The sequence below is a fragment of the Myotis davidii genome, unplaced genomic scaffold (genome assembly GCF_000327345.1).
Source record: "Myotis davidii unplaced genomic scaffold, ASM32734v1 scaffold339, whole genome shotgun sequence".
NCBI classification, from domain to species: Eukaryota; Metazoa; Chordata; class Mammalia; order Chiroptera; family Vespertilionidae; genus Myotis; species Myotis davidii.
The window spans coordinates 2176373-2196401 of record NW_006290778.1 but is presented as its reverse complement, the minus strand read 5'-3'; the positions used below and the strand labels follow the sequence as shown (position 1 = coordinate 2196401).

General features: G+C 41.2%; 1 protein-coding gene across 1 annotated transcript in view; it reads right to left on the bottom strand.

The window, feature by feature from the left end:
- Positions 1 to 10893, bottom strand: part of SUCLG1 (succinate-CoA ligase, alpha subunit) — a 29434-nt gene extending 18541 nt beyond the window's left edge. The window contains exons 1-3 of the mRNA XM_015564107.1: positions 10870 to 10893; positions 9673 to 9903; positions 2577 to 2693 (exon numbers count right to left, since the gene is read on the bottom strand). Coding sequence (XP_015419593.1) covers positions 2577 to 2693; positions 9673 to 9903; positions 10870 to 10893 — 372 coding nt within the window. The remainder of the gene's footprint in view (positions 1 to 2576; positions 2694 to 9672; positions 9904 to 10869) is intronic.
- Positions 10894 to 20029: the final 9136 nt, after the last annotated feature.

Sequence of the window (20029 nt, the reverse complement as noted above, 5' to 3'; positions counted from 1 at the left end):
AACAAAACAAAAAAATTAAAGCAAAAACTTTAAATGATTCTTCCACTGCTCATATTATTTGTAACTTTTTTAACTCTCTAAAATACAATACACTTAAAGCACACACACATATAGTACACCCTATTTTTAAATTTAAAGTAAAATAAATAATTCAAATTTGAATGATAACCTCGTTTTTTCCTACATCTTAGGATTCAAAGTACAAATTAACTTACAATTTGAAGTTAGCATTCTGAAAAGAAATTATCTACAAATCTGTACTTTAAAAAATAATACTTAAAGCATGCCCTAAAAGAAAGGGAGGAGCAGTATATAATTTTTATCATTAATTCATCACTCCAAAGTACTAAGTTTATTTCCTAGATATTTTTAATTAAATATTTAAGAATTTATACTACCATTTCTTTTCATTTTTTTCTTTTTTGTTGAATTTACTGGGGGTGACACTGGTTAATAAAATTATAGTTTTCAGGTGTACAATTCTATAATACATCATCTGTGTGATTGTACTATGTGTTCACCACCCTGAGTCAAGTCTCCTTCCATCACCATTTATCCTCTTTACCCTTTTCTACCTCCCCTCAGGCCCATTTCCTTTAAAATACTATTATTTTTATATATATTCATGTAAGTATGCAAAAGAATTACACATGGCTTAAATTAGCTCTCTATAAAGCAAAAATTTAACTTTACAAACCTTTATATCATCTTAATTTGTACAATAAGCACATATTCATTTTGTAACGAAGTTTAAAAATCATTTTTAAAATTTTATTAAGAAACTAGAGGCCTGGTGCTCAAAATTCATGCACTCGGGGGGAGGGGTCCCCCAGCCCGGCCTGCTGTGCCCTCTTGCAGTCCGGAAGCCCTTGGGGGATGTCCGACTGATAGCTTAGGGCCGCTCCTCAGGCTGCTGCGGAGGCAGGAGAGGCTCTCACAACCACCACTATGCTCGCCAGCCATGAGCCAGGTTTCTGGCTGAGCAGCACTTCCCCTGTAGGAGCACACTGCCCACCAGGGGGCAGCTCCTGCATTGAGTGTCTGCCCCGTAGTGGTCAGTGCATGTCATAGTGACCAGTCGTTCCGCTGTTTAGTCAATTTGCATATAAGGGTTTATTATATAGGATCAGCAATTTAGGGAAGAGATTATAACTCTGACTTGTCAATGTGACACAACAGTTTTTCACACGGGAACAGCACACTACTCTGATCCATGCTAAGCCTGCCACTTATCAGCTGCGAGACTTTGAACTAGACCCTTAACCTCGCTGCACTAGTAATATCCTTGTCTTTAAAATGGAGAGGATAACAGCACCTACCTCAGAGTGAGGCCTGAATGAGGCACTGTATGTGAAGCACCTAGTACAGTGCCTGGCAAATGGCCCATGATCAGTAAGTGTTAGGGCTGATGCTGGCATGTGCACTACTAACATCCTGGAAGAAGAAAGGATAGAAAGGATAACAAGCCAAACAGAAGCCGAGCCACAGCACTCTTCCCCTAGGAGCTGATGTGTGTCTGTAACCAGAAGTGACACAGGCTGTGGAAAAAACATCCTGGACATGTGTGACTCAAGTGAATCCATTGGTTTTCACTGTGATTTAAATTTCTCTAGGTTACTGGATTTTAAAATGGCACATGACCCTCCCAAAAGGAGCACAATTAAGATCTGTATCCAAAGGATGCTCATTTCTCCCTGCTTTTCTTTTCTTAAAATATACTAACATTTTTAAATGTTAGTATAAAATATACTAACATTTAAAAAATATACTAATATATTTACTAGAGGCCCAGTGCACAAAAATTTGTGCACTTGGGGTTGGGGGGGGGGTCCCTCATCCCAGCCAGTGCCAGCTCACAGTCTGGGATATGATTACATTTATTAATCACTTTGTTAGGCACTTTGAGGGTCCCCACTGGGGTGCCTGGCCAGCCTGGGTGAGGGGATGATGGCTGTTTGCAGGCTGGTCATACCCCTTTCAGGGTGGAGGTCCCCACTGGGGTGCCTGGCCAGCCTGGGTGAGGGACTGAAGGCCATTTTTAGGCAGGCCACGGGCTGGTAGCAGGTAACTGGGATTTATTTATCTTCTATAATTGAAACTTTGTAGCCTTGAACAGAACTCAGGGCCGGCAGGGCAGGCAGGAAGCTTAGCTTCCTCCATTGCCAGGGGCAACCCAAGCCTCCTGCTCACTCCAGCTCCTTGGCCGCTGCCATCTTAGTTGGGTTAATTTGCATATTCACTCCTGATTGGCTGGTGGCAATGGCTTATGGGTATAGTGTAGGTATGTAAATTTGCATGTTTCTCTTTTATTAGATTAGATTGATTTCATAGAGGAAGAGAAAGGGAGAAAGAAATAGAAACATCAACAATGAGAGAGAATCATTGATCGGCTGCCTCCTGTATGCACACTGGGGATCAAGCCCACAACCCAGGCATGTGCCCTGACCACGCCCTGACCAGGAATCGAACTGTGACCTCCTGGTTCATAGGTCGACACTCAACCATTGAGTCATGCTGGCTAGGCCCTCCCTGCTTTTCTTTTCTTGCCACACCATCACCCAAGTACCAATATTTACCTCCTTTACAGTATTAAAGACCGGTAAGCCCAGGTGCGTCTTGCCTCCTTTCCCTGGAGTGGTTCCTCCGACGAGTTTGGTGCCATACTCCAAGGCCTGCTGGCTGTGAAAGGTGCCCTGAGGGGGAGAAAGCACAGGACTCTGAGAAGGGCCAGGCTGGGAAGCCAAAAGGCAATCTTCAGTAACTTGGAAAAGGAAAACAAACAAGTGAACTACTCAGAGATAACAGTAGCAAATACCCAGCATTCTCACCAACTTACTACATAGCTTTAGACCATGAAGCAAATAGGACTTTGCAAAGCCAAAAAAGCTGTTTGTTAAAGAAAAAAGGGGGGGGGGAGATATAGAGAGGGTGTCTCTTTTTATTCCGTTTTCAAATTTGGGTGGGGGTCAGAAACACCCTCATATTTGCTTGGCACCTCTTTGTCACTATTCCTCAGCTCCAGGTGTCCTCACACTCCTCTTCACTCAATTTAAGACCCATGATCAGTCATTACACTCTCACGGCAACCTTGGCTCTCCCTCACTTCAATTACACATCTGGCAAAATCAAAACCTTCATTAAATCCAATTCTCCACCTACTCTAAGATGGCACATTTGTAGCCAAACAGTAGCTGAAGAAAAAACAAACCATGCTAACTGATCTCACTTTAAATTTATGGTCACTACCGTAAGGGAGCCTTTTAAAGCTGCCCAGACAACATCTGTATTTCCCTATCCAGCCACTCTTCCTTCTCAGCCTCGACACTACTGACATTTAGACACATCGATTCTTTGTTATGGGAGACTGTCCTCTGCTTTGTATCATGTTTAGCAGCATCCCTGGCCTCCACTCGGCAGATGCCAGTAACACGCCCTCTTCCCCACCGCCATCACCTGTGACAACCAAAAATGCCTCCTGACACGGACCCATTCTTTCTTACTAGGCGTCTGGGCTCTACCTCCCCTGGCTTCCCTCTTCTCACTCTCTCCTTAGACTTCTCATTTTCATCTAAATTTGTGCCCTTGGTGACCTCCTCCCTTATCATGGCAATAAATATCCATACGGTGACCCCTCTCCCATACACATACAGACAGCCCCCACACACACATATCTAGCCCAGACCTTTGCCTTAAATTCTATACTCACACTGTCAACTGCCTAGCTAACATCTCCACTTGGAGAACGAGTAGGTGTCTTAATTTAAAGAGCTCAAAACTGAGTTCTTGATCACTCCCCTCCAGTCTACTCATCTCAGTGAGTGACAACTCCACTCCTAACAGCTGTTCTGACCAAAAATACTGAAGTCATCCTTGATTCTTCCCTTTCTCTTACATCTCACATCAGATGCATCAGTGAAGCATATTGTCTTACTTTCAAAATAAAACTGACATCTTTATGGCTTTCTATGGTTTCTGCCTTGGTCTAAGTCACCATCAACTCTTGACAAAATATTGCCCTTGCTTCCTTTCAATCTATGCTCAACACAGCAGCCAGTGATCCTGTTAAAACACAAGGAAGATCATGTCACTCCTCTATTCAAACCTTCCAGTGGTTTTCCATGTCATTCACAGGAAAAGCCAAACTCTTACTGGTACACTGGCCTACAAGTCAGTATCCAACCTGCCTCCCCATCTCAGAACCCTTACCTGCCTGCCTCATTTACTGTTCTCACTGCTCCTTTCACTTGTCACAGCGGCCTTGCAGCTTCCACACGTACCAGGCACATTCCCGCCTCACAGCCTCGTGGTCCCCTCCGCAGCATCCCTGGCCTCCACTCAGCAGATGCCAGCACCACGCTCTCCTCCCCAACGATATACTGCTCCTACATATCCACCTGCTTCACTCTCACATCTCACTTAGATCTGGACTCTGGGCCTTCCCCTGACCACATGATATAAAATCCCCCCTTCCCGGTCTCCACCATGACTCCACAAACTTGCACACCTTCCTCCTTCTCTGGTTTATTTTCCCCATAGCATTTATACTTCCTAACATATCACATAACTTACTCATGGATTTTGTTGATGTGTTTCTCTCCCCTGCAACTAAAATGTAAATTCCATGAAGGCAGTGATTTCTATCCTTTTTGCTCACTGTGGGATGGCACCTAAACCAATACATTACATACAGAAGGTTCTCAATTAAGGACTTGTTGAAAACTGTGTGGGTCTATGTGGTCATTCCACAAGGATATGAAAATGCTGACTCAACTACTCAAATTCTATTAAAGCAGTGGTTCTCAACCTTCTGGCCCTTTAAATACAGTTCCTCATGTTGTGACCCAACCATAAAATTATTTTCGTTGCTACTTCATAACTGTAATGTTGCTACTGTTATGAATCATAATGTAAATATCTGATATGCAGGATGGTCTTAGGCAACCCCTGTGAAAGGGTCGTTTGACCGCCAAAGGGATCGCGACCCACAGGTTGAGAACCGCTGTATTAATAGACTAAAAATTAGGGCCCTAAAGGGACTTAGACATTTCCTAATTCAACTACTCCATTTTTCAAACTAGGAAGCTTAGGCCCTAGCAAGTGAATTGACTTGTCTCAAGTCAGTGATGGAATTTTGGAAAGAACCACAGCTCTCTCTTTAAAGCAGTGCTATTCAAAGTATACAGATTCCTTCTGGTCTGCAGTGACATAAATACACACACACACACACACACACACACACACACACACACACACGAAAATGACAGGAAAGGTGGCTAGGTCAGGAAGAAAGGAAAAAAAATCTAATAAAAAAGTGAGAACATTTGCAAATTTTTACAGCAATATACTGCTGAGGGTTTTATTATATTTTGCAAAGGTATTAATCTACATTAGAATGGCAAGGAAAAACAAACCGAAACTGGACTTTCATTCCTAATGTAGTGCTAAACAGCAGCAACATTTCCTGTTAGTAAGCTGATTTTCCTTAGTTTTCCCATATCATTAGCCAGTGCACAGTTAAGAACTGGAATATTTTTAGCAGCCATCTAAGTCAGTCTAAGAAATTCCATTGGAAACCTGCACTGTTGGAATCCACTCTGAAATAAAAAAGAGCTAATAAGACAAAATGCAGATTTCCTATGAAGATAAGCTCTGTATTTCAGACCTCATCATTACCTATAATATTGGAATCTTAACCAAGAAATCTAACTAAAGGAGAAACGATGTAATTGCAGGTCACCAACCTTAGATTTCAATATTCAGGCAAACTATCACCTAATTAGAGAGAGTTCCAAATAGTCCTTACACCATGGATAATGGTTCTTAAGAAAATAGGCCAGAGGTTAAATGTCATAAGATCATATAAAGTTTAGCAAACAGAAAAACAAAATTATATGTAATAAACATATGTGGGGAATTTGGGTTAATCAAACATTTGGTTATATGCTAACAAAATTAATAATAATCAAAAAGAGACTGCATTTGGCTTTCATTGGCAGGGTATGCAACCTAACATGTACTTCGATTCTTAGATGAGCATCAACTTTGTTTAGAATGTAGGAGTGATGCTCATAAAATATATGGCTATCAGAATAAAAAAGTCAGTTTCACCTATAAAGAAAATTTCAACGTTTTGTAGGTGTTTCTTTTTGTTAGTAGTGGCTTTTTTTTTTAAGATAGTAGAGAAAGAAAAAACAAAAGTCCACTGCAATTCATATTTTCGTGCCCAGTTATTTCAAAAACAAGTCAAAAAGCAAAGGGACAGTTTATATAAAACAACCTTCAAACCAAATTCTTTTTCTAAAAAAAAAAAAAAAGAACCATATAATTTTAAGTAATTTCTAAGTACTTTAAAAATAAAAGTTACAGAAATTTAATATTTAGGTGGCATCCTCTATCTAGATCAGGGGTTGCTAAACTATGGCCTGAGGACTTTGGCTTTAAATTAAGTTGTACTGACATATAACTATGCCCATTCACTGACAATTGTCTATGGTGGCTTTTGCTGTTACAATGCCATTGAGTGGCTGTAACAGAGCCAGCACAGCCCACCAAGCCTAACACGTTAACAACCTGGTCCTTTACAGAATAAGCTTGCCAACTCCTACTCTAGATTACCAAAATGCTGCAGCATGGGCATGACAATTTTTTTCATTACAGAAAAATTAATAGCATTTAAATTACAAAAAAAAATCATTATCTGCTCTTATCTTGTCATTTCTCCTTTAGTGATAAAGGGATACTTTGAGTTAAGACACAATCATCTAATTGATTTGGTAGTATGCCCTCATTAAAGAAAAATCTGTGCATCTACTATGGTGCAACTACAAATTTGTACAAATGTTTTAAAGGGTAACTTAGCAGTAGCTGTTAAAATTTTTAATACATAGAAACTTTGACACCCATAATTACTTTTGAGAATATATTTTATAGACATACTAGTGGCCCGGTGCATGGATTCATGCACATTGAAAGGAAATTAATTAGAAGAAAGATTCATGCGGTAACTACGTTACTGCAAAAAATTACATGTCAAAATAGTATATAGAATATAGAATTATAAAATTAAAATACAAAATATTTTAATATCACTATTTGCCCTTTATAATGGAAGTGTCAAGATGAAAGAAAATTAGTCAAATGTATATGAAAATAATATATAGATTAATAAACAATAACATGATATAAAAACAACAAAGACATGATATAAAAATAACAAAAACATGCTATAAAAACAACATTGATAAAAACAATGATTGATAAATTGATTAATAAACAACATGATATAATTACAAAGACATGATATAAAAACAACAAAAACATGATATAAAAACATTGATAAAACAATGATAAATTGATTAAACCAATAAAAAATTACATGTCAAAATAGTATATAGAATATAGAATTATAAAATTAAAATACAAAATATTTTAATATCACTATTTGCCCTTTATAATGGAAGTGTCAAGATGAAAGAAAATTAGTAAAATGTATATGAAAATAATATATAGATTAATAAACAATAACATGATATAAAAACAACAAAGACATGATATAAAAATAACAAAAACATGATATAAAAACAACATTGATAAAAACAATGATTGATAAATTGATTAATAAACAACATGATATAATAACAAAGACATGATATAAAAACAACAAAAACATGATATAAAAACATTGATAAAACAATGATAAATTGATTAAACCTATTATAATATCTCCCTGTACACCACATTAAGAGTAAAAACACTTTCAGAGTGCTTGACTAACTTCCCCTGTGATGAACTATTTACAACTTTTACTTTAACGTCACATACTCTTCAAACTCGAGAGAAAGCAACATATAACTGACTATGACCATGTCTGAAAAGAGGTTCAGGTAGGAATATTCCTACTCTAACTAGAGTTTGTCCTTGTGAGTTATTAATAGTCATCGCAAATTCTGGCATCACGGGAAACTGCCTTCGAATTAATTTAAATGGAAGGCCAGTGTCAGATGGGGACAAGTCAATTCTTGGCATCAGAACAACCTCTCGTTCTGCAGATCCTGTTAATACTTCAGCTTTGATTATGTTAGGTCACAATCTTTTGATAATAAATCTAGTAGCATTACAAAGACTCCATTTACCATTAAGATTTCTCAGTAGCATGATGGTTGCACCTACTTTCAATTTTAATTTATGACACAGCATTACCAAAGGAGTAATATTATTAAGAAATTCGATGGGAAATTTTTCCTTTTTGGCATCATCCATTGAATCAATGGAATTATCACTCAAATAAGTATGAAAATCCCTTTGAACATTTTCCATTTTCCATACATGGACTGTTTGGATTTTGTATTCCACATGGTCCATGTACCATATTTGATTTTACAATTTGAAAAAGTTGAGGACACTGGTCTTCATCTGGAATTTCTGCCTTAACTATATGGTCAATATCATCTTCCATTCATAATTTGGATTCACTGTCTAATATCAATAGTATGTGAGAGTGAAGTGAGGTAGTCCGCGTTTCTGAAATTCGATGGCATGAATATTAGCTATTATTTTGCCAAATAAATTGAATTTACATATATCATTTAAAAGAGCATTCAGCTTAAGATTAAAAATCCTGGTATGTTGTGCCAATAGTTGGTCTTCAGGTACATTCTGGCGTCACAAGCAACTGGGCCAGTGAGAGCTTTATATGTATCACACATCCGCGAGTCAATATTTATTTTTAAATTGCCAGTGTGTGTCATATGTACCGGCCAGTTGGTCAGTCAGTCAAATGGTCAGATGGACGGTAGGTCACTTAGCTTTTCATATATAGAGATATTTGTAGGATCTATATTATACACCATATAATGTGTTTTAAGATATGTATGTATTATATATCTATACAATATTGCATGTATTGTAGAATAAGCTCTGTAGAATGCACATTATATAAATATAGATATGAGCAAGAAAACTATCTGGAAGGACACATTCAACTTGTTAACAGAAGGAATTCCAGGAGAGAAGAATGGTGGAAAGAGGGAAAGGAGATTCTTATGTTGCATTTTATTATGGAGTCATAGTACAGATATATTTAAACTTATGCAAATTCTATAATGTAGGCAGGGGACAGGGAGAGAGAATAAATATAAATGAATGAGAACAAATTAAAAAGCTTCCAGCAATTCTTCCTGTTAGCCTCCTCCAAGACCATTGCACAGAGAGAACATCAGATGGGAGAAGTCGATGTGCTGCTACCTCAGCCTGTCTCAGACCCCAGGAGCCTCTCTGGGCTGGCACATTTCCCCACATTGACTATAGAGCTATTTTTGACTGCGTATTATTTTTGTACAAGACTTAAACATAAGCCGCCTACTTTACCTACTGCTTAATTAAGGAAATTGTGATCTGTCCTAGTGCTGGAGGAAAACCAGTAGTGTTACACCTGCTGAAGGAGAACATGTGGGTTTCCAACATAATATAATCCCAGGAGGAATTTTCAAGGAAAGCTTAAATATAATTTTCATCTTAAAGGCTGAGTATAACGAACTTCCTCCATTGCTGTACTGTGTTCCTTTTCTGCAACAATCATGCATTATAACTTTTGTTGTATTAAAAACATAGAAAATCATGAAAAATGTTTTGCATCTATAGCATACATCTTTTAAAAAAAATCTTGAAACATACCTGCTTACCAGTGAAACCCTGACAAATAACCTTTGTATTTTTATCAACGTAGAGATGTTTCCGGGAAGCTACATAAGCACAATGCCGAATTCCATTCTGTTGCACTGAAAAGTAAAGCAAATATGATACGTTATAATGTTTCCAAACTTCTGGATCATCAATTGAACTTGGTGACAAAAAAAAAAAAAAGACACTGTTCTGTTTTCCAGAATACCCCTTTACTGACAATCTCTATCTTACAGCTTTTTCTGAGCTGGCAAAGAAAAGCTCAAGTTTATAACTTTCAGTCCTCAAAAAGAAACAGGCTGGAAGACGAATGACTCAAACTCAATCCAGGGACTGAAATCCAGGTGTCTCTCCCACTAGTAATGTTTGCTAGACAGCCACATGTTTCCCCAGGAGACCCAACCTCGTTAAGCCCAAATTCTATAAACAACAGGTGAGAGAAGAGTAAAACTTTGTCAGGACTCTATATCTCATTCCCCAATAATAATACTAACATTAAATATTAACATCAAATGCTAAGTCTTAGAATAAAACTTTTCTAAAATAGAATCCAATGTTAAGTCATAGAATTAAACATCTAAAATAATCCAGTTACTTCATTTTAACTCTTCAAATATAACACTCAAGACTTTACATATTAAAAAAAAGAGAGAAAATAAAATAGGAAAAGTAGATGTGGGAGAAACATTTTTAAAAAGTTATTTTCAGCAACCTATCTATCTCAACAAAAACTGAGAAACCTATGTAGTTACTAAAGCCAACTCTCCATATTTCAAAAACCAACAGAAAGTAGAGATCAGACGAATTAAAATTGTGGGCTACTTCTGACTACCTTTAAAGCCCCATTAGAGCCCCAAACTACTGTGTCCATGGCCCATCCATGGTCCTTTCAAAGTGCTTGGCTGTCCACCTACAACTGAGGCAGTCCAGAAAAGCACATCTTATCACGCCAGGTTCCACGCAAGGCTTTTCGTCTTGAATCACTGCCTCATAGCTCTCCTAAATCCTCGGGCCGTAGGTTCCATAACTTATCTGCTTCTGGCCCTCTGAGCACCCCCTGGGTCATCTCAACTCACATGCTGAGCACAGCTTCTAATACTTTGAATTCTGGAGTCCCATCGACCTCCAGGAGAGAGACAGGCCCATGTCTCCCTACCAACGGGGAAAGGAGTCTTCTGTGTGCACACAGACCTGCTGGATGACAAACAGCTGCATTCTTGAAGTAGATTATGCTGAGCAAAGGGCCCTGAGGGAGCACTGAGGGTCAAGTCCTGGCATACGGGGCACGGCCAAGCAGCTGAACCTGGGCCAGTAGACTCCACAACAGGAATCTGTGGCCTAAGAACCCACCCTAGCTAGTGGGTCCTTAGCTGCCAATTCTCCTAGCTGGATACCACAACCCTCATGGAAGAGCTGCACCCTCTCCTCCCTGGCTGCTATTCCTGGCAGAATCTGCTCCAGCAGCCCCCCAGCTCCCCATTCCCGGAATCTCCAATAAATAGTCCATCTACCTGGAATTTTCAGGCAGGAAAGTAGATTTGATTAACAAGCAAATGATAAAATCAGAATACCTGGAGCCCATCCTTACTAAAAGGAAATGCTTGCTTTTTGAAGGTAAAGTCTTGTCCTCCACGTGTTCTCTTATACCCTCTCACTTAGGAAAGGAGCCATCAGACAGTTAATGTCTTCTTCTACAGGGGAGGATAATGTTTGCCCCCTCTCATCCTGAGAAAAGACAGGTCTACCTCTGTACATAAACATGACCTCAATACCAGAACAACTAAGACTACTACCTTCTCTTACTCCATATCCTACTCCGGACCTTCTAGATATACTCTATGGAGCTCAAGCTTCATAACACCACATGCTGGTGCTCATAAAAACTGCTTTGCCCTGACCGGTTTGGCTCAGTGGATAGAGCGTCAGCCTGTGAACTCAAGGGTCCCAGGTTCGATTCCGGTCAAGGGCATGTACCTTGGTTGCGGGCACATCCCCAGTAGGGAGTGTGCAGGAGGCAGCTGATCGATGTTTCTCTCTCATCGATGTTTCTAACTCTCTATCCCTCTCCCTTCCTCTCTGTAAAAAATCAATAAAATATACATATATATAAAAACTGCTTTGAAAGTGTGAGGAATGCAGCTCCCCTTCCAGTCTCCTAGCCCTTTGTTACTGCTCAGCCTGTGCAATGACCGTGCTATTCTACAGCATCTAGTGAAGGGGATCTTGGGAGAGCTATCTTGCACATGTGTGGGTGTGTGCACATGTGCATGTGAGCCCCCCATCTACTATATCAGCCCAGGCTCCTCAGACCTAGTTTCAGGTAAGCTAGAACTAACAGACTATCACTTTGAGCCAGCCCAAAAATGTATGTTCAAAGATAAGGAAATGAAATTCCTGGCCACATTCCGTCCTGACAAGAAACCTGGATGATGCCAGACAAGATAACATTGGTACTGAAATGAAAGGATGCTAGAATATCAAGCACATATCCAGTCCCTGGGATTGTTATGATCATTCATTTATTTAATCAATATTTGGGGAGAACCTATGCCAAGCCACAATGCTGAGTATCAAGAAGTAAGTGCCGAGTAAGAGAATCTGGGCCCTCAAAAAATCCACAATCCATCTGAACTGACATAAAGTGGGCCACAACCGCACAGTGTGAAAAGTACTGTTGTAGGCCTTGGGCATTTGGGGTAAACTCTCCTATCCCAAGTAAATCTGTGGGCGGAGAGCAGAAGTCGGGAGACGCAGGGATAGAGAGAGAGGGTAGGGTTAGGAATGGATTCCTCATTGGGGCTACCTCCAAATTGAGCCCTGGGCTGCCACAATTCATTCCTAAAATCTGACACTTGACCTCCCACTTTCTAAAAAAAAGTGGTTTGTGTTCCTGGCCATGGCTATAATCCCTCAGGAACTAAAAACTCTCTTCACCTCTGCCCTAGTCCTGGCCCATGTATGCCCTATGTTCTAGGGCGTATAATAGATGCAAATATTAGTACCCTATGTTATCTGCCGGGTACTAGGGATTCAGGGCCCCATGCCATCCAAACTGATACTGCACCATAGGGATAAACCAGTCAGAAGAGGTCCTAGGTAAGGAATCACTGCTCTGGAATATGTAGATCAACTGAATGAGAAATGACGGCAATCAAAGTGGCCTCTGAACCCCAGAGAAAAACCTTGAGGTGCCCCAGCAGCCACAATGGTGATTCAACAATCACCATTAGGGTGTTCTTCCCTAATGAAATTCTTAGTGTACTAGATAACATATAATACTAATGCCACACACTGTATGAGGATGGGCGTGTAAATTTTGTTACTTTCTTTACTACATTATATCTAAGTAGAATTAATTTCTGTTTAAATTTATTTTTAGATTATTTCAAGTACCATCTAAATATTTTTAGAACTTCTCACTATAAATCCCTGAGTGCAAGAACCATGTCTTATACACCATGGTAAGTGCAGGTGCACGGAAAATGTTTGAATTTTAGGACAAGAGGCAGGGTCTGCAAAAGAAACACTATATCAAGCAAAATGTCTTTAAGTTCCACCTCTTTCTGTGTGATTTGAAAAATATAAAGATTAGAGGTTTCCCTAAAATCTGTAGATTACACAGAAGTCCAGCCCTCAATACTACTAGCTGTCCTCAACACTCTATCAATCTAGTACAAATTCCATGCTAACCTTTTCTTTTCTTTTTCTTTAACAAATGAAATCCAGGAGCAGTCATGTGATACTGAAGAAAAGAAAGAGCTCAGATCAAAATATACCACAAGCAGAGTGAAGGCAGTGACAGACCAGGAGAATGTTTTCATAACATGTTAACAGACAAGAAATTAACCTTAGCAACATGAAACACCAACAAGAGACCAAAAGCCTGACAGAACAATGAATAAAGGCCACAAACAAGAAAGACGACTGAAGGCAGAAAAATGGTAAATCAAATATGAGGAGACACTGACTTTACTAATATTAAGAAAATGAGCATTTTTAACTAAACACCAGGGCGGCAGGAAGGCCTGAGGCTGGCCGCCAGGAAGAATTTCCCAGTGGTGAAGGCTGTAGCTGCCGCACCTTGGGCCCCCTCCAGGGAATGTGGTGGAGTCGCCTTCCCTTCAGGTTCTTACAAACTGGCCAGCCTAACCTTGGGACTGAGTCCCAGGAGCAGCTGAGAACACAGTCCCAGGAATCAGACAGACTGAGTGTGTGCTCAGCTGCTCACCAGCCCTGTGATCTGGGGGAAGTCTTCTGATCTCCCTTCGCCTCAGTCTTCCCATCTGTAAATGGAGTAACAGCTGCCCACGAGGATGCTGTGATGTTGATATGAGATGATGACTATAACTGGGTAGCAAAATGACTGGTGTACTCCCAAAATTGGGTTCACATCCGATGTGAGCACAGATGTAAATCATCTTCTAAAGAGAGCATATATAATTCACATTTTAAAATAAGTCCAACCAGAATGTTTTATACATGTCTTCATGCATATTCTGTTTGTATGTAAATATACTAATCCATGTCTACATATAATGTGTATGTGCACACACGTGTAGACTTTTAACATATGAAACATTTTAAAGGTGCAGCCGCACTGTAAAAATAATGATAATATGATGTACCTCATGTGCAATTTGGAAATTAAATGAATTCATAATATGTAGAGCACGTAACATAATGCCTAAGGAAGAGCAAATGCTATTTCACTATTAGCTATTTATTACCATTTTTATTACTCATGCAGAATGAGAAGACCAAACTGCTCTGAGGTCTTCATTGTGCCAGGTTATCTGCCAGGTACTACGGATTCAGGGCAGAACAAGATGGATGGACTCAGGCCCCACCCACATGGAGTCTGTACAAAAGCTAAACATTAAACTAAGAAACACAAAACTACAAAAGTGCAAAATGTAACAAAGGCAATGAAGGAAAGGAACTGAGAAATGGGAGAGAGATATGCTCGCAACAGGGATGGCAAATCTGTATCAGTCAGCCACCAGCTGAGTCCTCTTCCACATAGAGAGCAACCACATCCTTTACAAGATGCTGTGGGATTAATGAAGCTACGGCCAAAGAGCACCTGCCCAGATTTGACTCAAACCACAGTACCATGTTCCTAACCATCACCTGAGACTCCGTTCATGAAAATACTCCTCCTTCAGCTCACCTCAAACTGTGTCCTTGTTACTCATTTATTCATGCACATACTCATGAATTTAACAAATGTACACTTATTAGGAATACTAGAAGCCCGATGCACGAAATTCGTGCAAGGGGCTTGGCCCTCACAGCCCTGGCTTCGTCCCTAAGATCATCCGGAAAAACATCCGAGAGGACGTCATTCAGCTGTCCAGTTTAATTAGCATATTATGCTTTTATTATTATACTAGAGGCCTGGTGCGCAAAAATATGTGCACTCGGGGGAGAGGGGGCCCTTCAGCCCGGCCTATGCCTTCTCGCAGTCTAGGACCCCCTTGGAGGATGTCCACCTGCTGGCTTAAGCCCGCCCCCTGAGGGATCGGGCCCAAGCTGGCAGTCAGACATCCCTTTGGCAGCCTGGCAGCCCTTGGGGGATGTCCACTTGCCAGTGGGGATCAGGCCTAAGCTGCAGTCAGACATCCTTAGTGCTGCTGAGGTGGCAGGAGAGGTTCCCACCACCACCGCTGTATTGGCAGCTGTCAGCCTGGCTTGTGGCTGGGCAGAGCGCACTGACCACCAGGGGACAGCTCTTGCATTGAGCATCTGCCCCCTGGTGGTCAGTGTGTGTCATAGTTACCAGTCATTGCCAGTCGTTCTGCTGTAAGGGTCAATTTGCATATTACCCTTTTATTATATAGGAGTGCCTGGCCAGCCTGGATGAGTGGATGATGGCTGTTTGCAGCTGGTCACTCCCCCTTCAGGGTGGGGGTCCCCACTGGGGTGCCTGGCCACTCTGGGTGAGGGGCTGAGGGCTGTTTTCAGGCTGGTGGGTGACTGAAGCTCCCAACTGCTCCTTGTTTTCTTTTTTTTTTTTTTTTTTTTTGCTTTCACTTACACATACCTTTCTTTTAAGGAAGTAAAAAGTATTAAGTTCACCGATTCTGAAAGTCACAGCTTGTATAGCACTGAACGATAGTAGCTTTGAGCGGAGCTCAGAGCCCGCCTCAGCAGGCAGGAAGCTTGGCTTCCTCCGTCATTGGGGCAACAAAGTCTCCTGCTTGGTCCAGCTCCGCGGCTGCCGGCCACCATCTTGGTTGGGTTAATTTGCACATAGTTGCTCTGATTGCCTGGTGGGTGTGGCTTAAGGCATAGGGAAGGTACAGTCAATTTTCATGTTTGTCTTTTATTAGTGTAGATATTATGCTTATTTATTGCATATGTATTACATATGCATAATATATATTACAATACAGCTATCATGCTCCCTAACCATAGAACACGGGTGGGGAATGTCCAGCCTGTAGGCTGTATAAGGCTCATGAAATCATTTGGTCTGGCCCTGCCAAGGCATTAGGGGTGATTTAATTAAATGTTTGACCAAATATAGCAGACTAAGTTTTAAGGTGATAATTTTGTATGGCCTGCAAATGATGTTATAAATATCCAAATGGCCCCTGACAGAAAAAATGTTCCCCACACCTGCCAGAGAACCTTAAAACATAGCAGAGTAGCTCAGCAGCCACTTCCAAACCCCAAACAATCCACTATTCAAATTCGAAATTATATACTCATTGAATAGTTACTTACAAATCAAGCTTAGCTGTAAGTACCTTATCTCATCAAATCTAAAACACCACTGCATTTTAAGCATTAAGTACTAGAAAGAAAAATGTTGCCAATTTATTGTAAAAATCCATCAATGATAAAATACAACCCAATTTTAAAAATGTTATAATCTTTAAAAAAAATTTAAAATGTGGGTCTACAGAAATGAAATGCCTGTGTTTTGGTGACATGAAAGTGTCCCCCTATACTTACAGAAATTACTTTGCACATCCCCAATTATGTTTGTATGGAAGAACAAGTTTGATGTGAGAAAACTCAAATCAGTTTTTCATGGTTACACTGATGCACTTACATCAAGGCCATTATGCAGTTTTGAAATAAAGAGTTGGTTTTTAGATGCAATAGCAAGAGATACTAGAATCTGAAACATCACTGTTGAGGGTCTCCTTTCCCAACTACACCTCTAAATGTTTTCCTGATTCCAAAACCAGGTCCATACAACTTGGTAAACACATGGGAAAGGCAGGCAAAATAAATAAATAAATACTTCACAAAAGGAGGCTTCGCCTGGCTGGTGTGGCTCAATTGGTTGGTGTGTCACCCAGTGCACAGAAAGGTCACAGGTTCAATTGATTTCTAGTCAGGGCACACACTCAGATTACAGGTCCCATTCCTGGTCAGGTTGTTGGCAGGAAGCAACTGATAGGTGTTTCTCTCTCTCTCTCTCTCTCTCTCACACACACAGTATCACACAGCACAGCATGTATTGGTGGGAAGGACACTGCAGAGTTAAACGACTGGCATTCTAGTACCTTTCTGATATTGACTAGGAAACACTGGGTTTATTTCCTCATTTGCCAAACAAAGGTATGGAATTGTAAGGTTCACTTTCTCGCATTAAAACACCATAATTCTCAGGTTCAAAAATACTAGCTCATCTTCCCTATTTCTTATAAATGACCCATCTTATAGGAACTCCTGGGCTTAGGTTTAAAATGACGCTGATTGCTTTATACTTCTTGAAAAACTTTACTCAACTTCAAAGGTGCCTATAAAAACCTTAAACTTTTTTCTGGAAAGCCTTCCTTATTTTTCGTTTTATTTTCTCTCCCACTTCAACTGAATTATCTCCCTTTTTTCAAAAGCTACAGAACTGGGTTTTTTCACTCAAGAATTTCTGAACATTCCAGTCTGCCCCCAACAGAACTCTGGAAGGCATCTACAAGTGTTTGGGGTTTTTTTTTCCTAACTCAAACCAAAATTGCAACACTTGTGACCTTCAGCACAAAATGTACCATCAATTAAAACTTCATTGAGGGAACGAAATTCCCTAACATTTCTAGTTTTATTACTAACCTCAGAGCCTAGTTTGTGACTACCTTTTAAAAACAAAGTTTGCATGGTATTGTTGTGGGTGCTGTTTTTCTAGTGGAAGCAAAAATGGGCTTAGAAACGTGGCATGAGAAAGAGACGATCTAGGGGATTTAGAGGTTTTCATACATGTAGTTACATGTAGTCTGTAAACCCCCCCCCCTAGTATGAGATAATTTGGTTTAAGTATTTTTTGTTGTTGTTTTTATTTTATTAATTTCAGAGAGCACACCCCCTACTGTGGATGGAGCCCTCAACAGGGATATGTGCCCTGTCAGGGAATCAAACAGGTGACCATTTGGTGCAGGGGTCAATGCTCAACACTGAGCCACACCGGACAGGCAGAGATAATTTGGTTTAGATCTCAGACCTCTCAGACCCTTAATTAACAGGTTCATCACGTGACGAGGGTTAACTGAAGACCACTCCAGCAACAGAAAGCTAAACTAGATGATCTCTTAAGGCCTCATGGTCCTTCCAGTCTAGGAAAAAAAGAACTTTCAGTTCTGTGAGAGGATTGCTAACTGTTGCTAAGGGTGGATTAAGGATCCTGATCTCTTTTAGACATTCTTCCTTTCTCCTCTAGACTCTCCTCCTGCTAAAGCAGGCTAGAATTTTTTAGACACTCAGAGGAGCCAAGACCCCAGGAGATAAAGATATAGGTATAACTAATTCCTTTTTTCCTTCTGCCTACAACACCTTCAACTGGCCTTTAAATTATACCATAAGAATCTCCAGAAAACTTTCCCAAAGAAACCCAATCTTTTCCTACTTGCCAATGTTATGCCAGACCTTTGCCCTCAAGTGATCTGGTAACTAAGTGTAGCTATTGCACACACATCCATCCCTGTGCACTTTGAAAATGTAATCTTCTCAAAAAATGAGTTGTCTCATCCGATATTCGGTACAAACAGAATTGGAAGCAAATCCCGGGAAGAGAGGACAGTACCTTACTTAATGCCGTTTCAGCCTAGGTGCTCTATATAAACTGCTTTCTTTATCCCGAACAATGACCCCAGATCATCCTGTATGTCACCATTTCTAGGATGCCCCTTTGCAACATGTCTGAAGTCAGGATGCATAGGACAGCTGATGGTGTGTCACGATTTTAATTAGTGATCATTTTCCACGGTTAATGGTAGACAAAACAACGGTGCATCTTACAAATGATGATATCTCAGATTTGCTAAAATATGTTATTATTTTCATGGGATTTGAAGCAGAAATTGAGAAACAGATTTAGAAGTGCCCGGGGTTATTACACAGACTGTAAGGGACCTGCCAGACTTCAAACCTTGATGTGGCTGATTCCAAAGTCTCTTTCTACACAATCTCCCTAAAAACACAGAGACTTTGAACACGGCCAGAATTTCCTACAGTCAGCGCTACTCAAAGGCTGGGAACCTTGGCTACTACGTTTTCAGAAACTGAGGGTTCACACCGCCTCCCGCAGACAGTGCAAATAAGCTGGTTAAGGTCCCAGCCAGCTCTAAGCTTCTAGAAGTCTTGGGCGCTAAGCTGCCTCTGGGTGCAGAACCCACCTCTTTGCCGAGCCTACAATCTACATGAAGGACAATCAGACATGTAGGTCCCTTCTGTGCCAGGGACAGCCTTAGCCCCCAGGTTCCTAAGACATACTGCCCCCACCTCTAAACATGACGCTCACCCTCCCACCTCCTCATTCGGGACCACCCCGCGCCTCACTCAACAGGCCAATCTGGATGCCGACCCCATCCTGCCACTCATCACCGCGGGCGGGGCAAGAGCAAGCCCCCGGGTCTGCCAGGCTCCCAGACCCGAGTCCTGGCGCAGTCACCCTAGTGCTCCCCGCCAGCAGCCTAAGTCCTGCCTCCGCCCCACACATCCAACAAGTTCCCTGCACCCAGAGGGTCCCAGCCTCCGCCTACACATCCAGCAAGTTCCCTGCACCCCACAGGGTCCCTGCTTCTACCCCACACATCCAGCAAGTTCCCCGCACCACACAGGGTCCCTGCACCCCAGAGGGTCCCTGCCTCCGCCCACACATCTAACAAGGTTCCCTGCACCCACAGGGTCCCTCCCTCCGCCCCACACATCTAACAAGGTTCCCTGCACCCCACAGGATCCCTGCTTCTACCCCACATATCCAACAAGGTTCCCTGCACCCCAAAGGGTCCCTGCTTCCGCCCACATATCCAGCAAGTTCCCTGCACCCCACAGGGTCCCCGACGTGTGGCCGGATTCTCGCGGCTCCCGGGCCCTGGCCGAGTCCGGCCCCGGAGGCGGAGCGGTC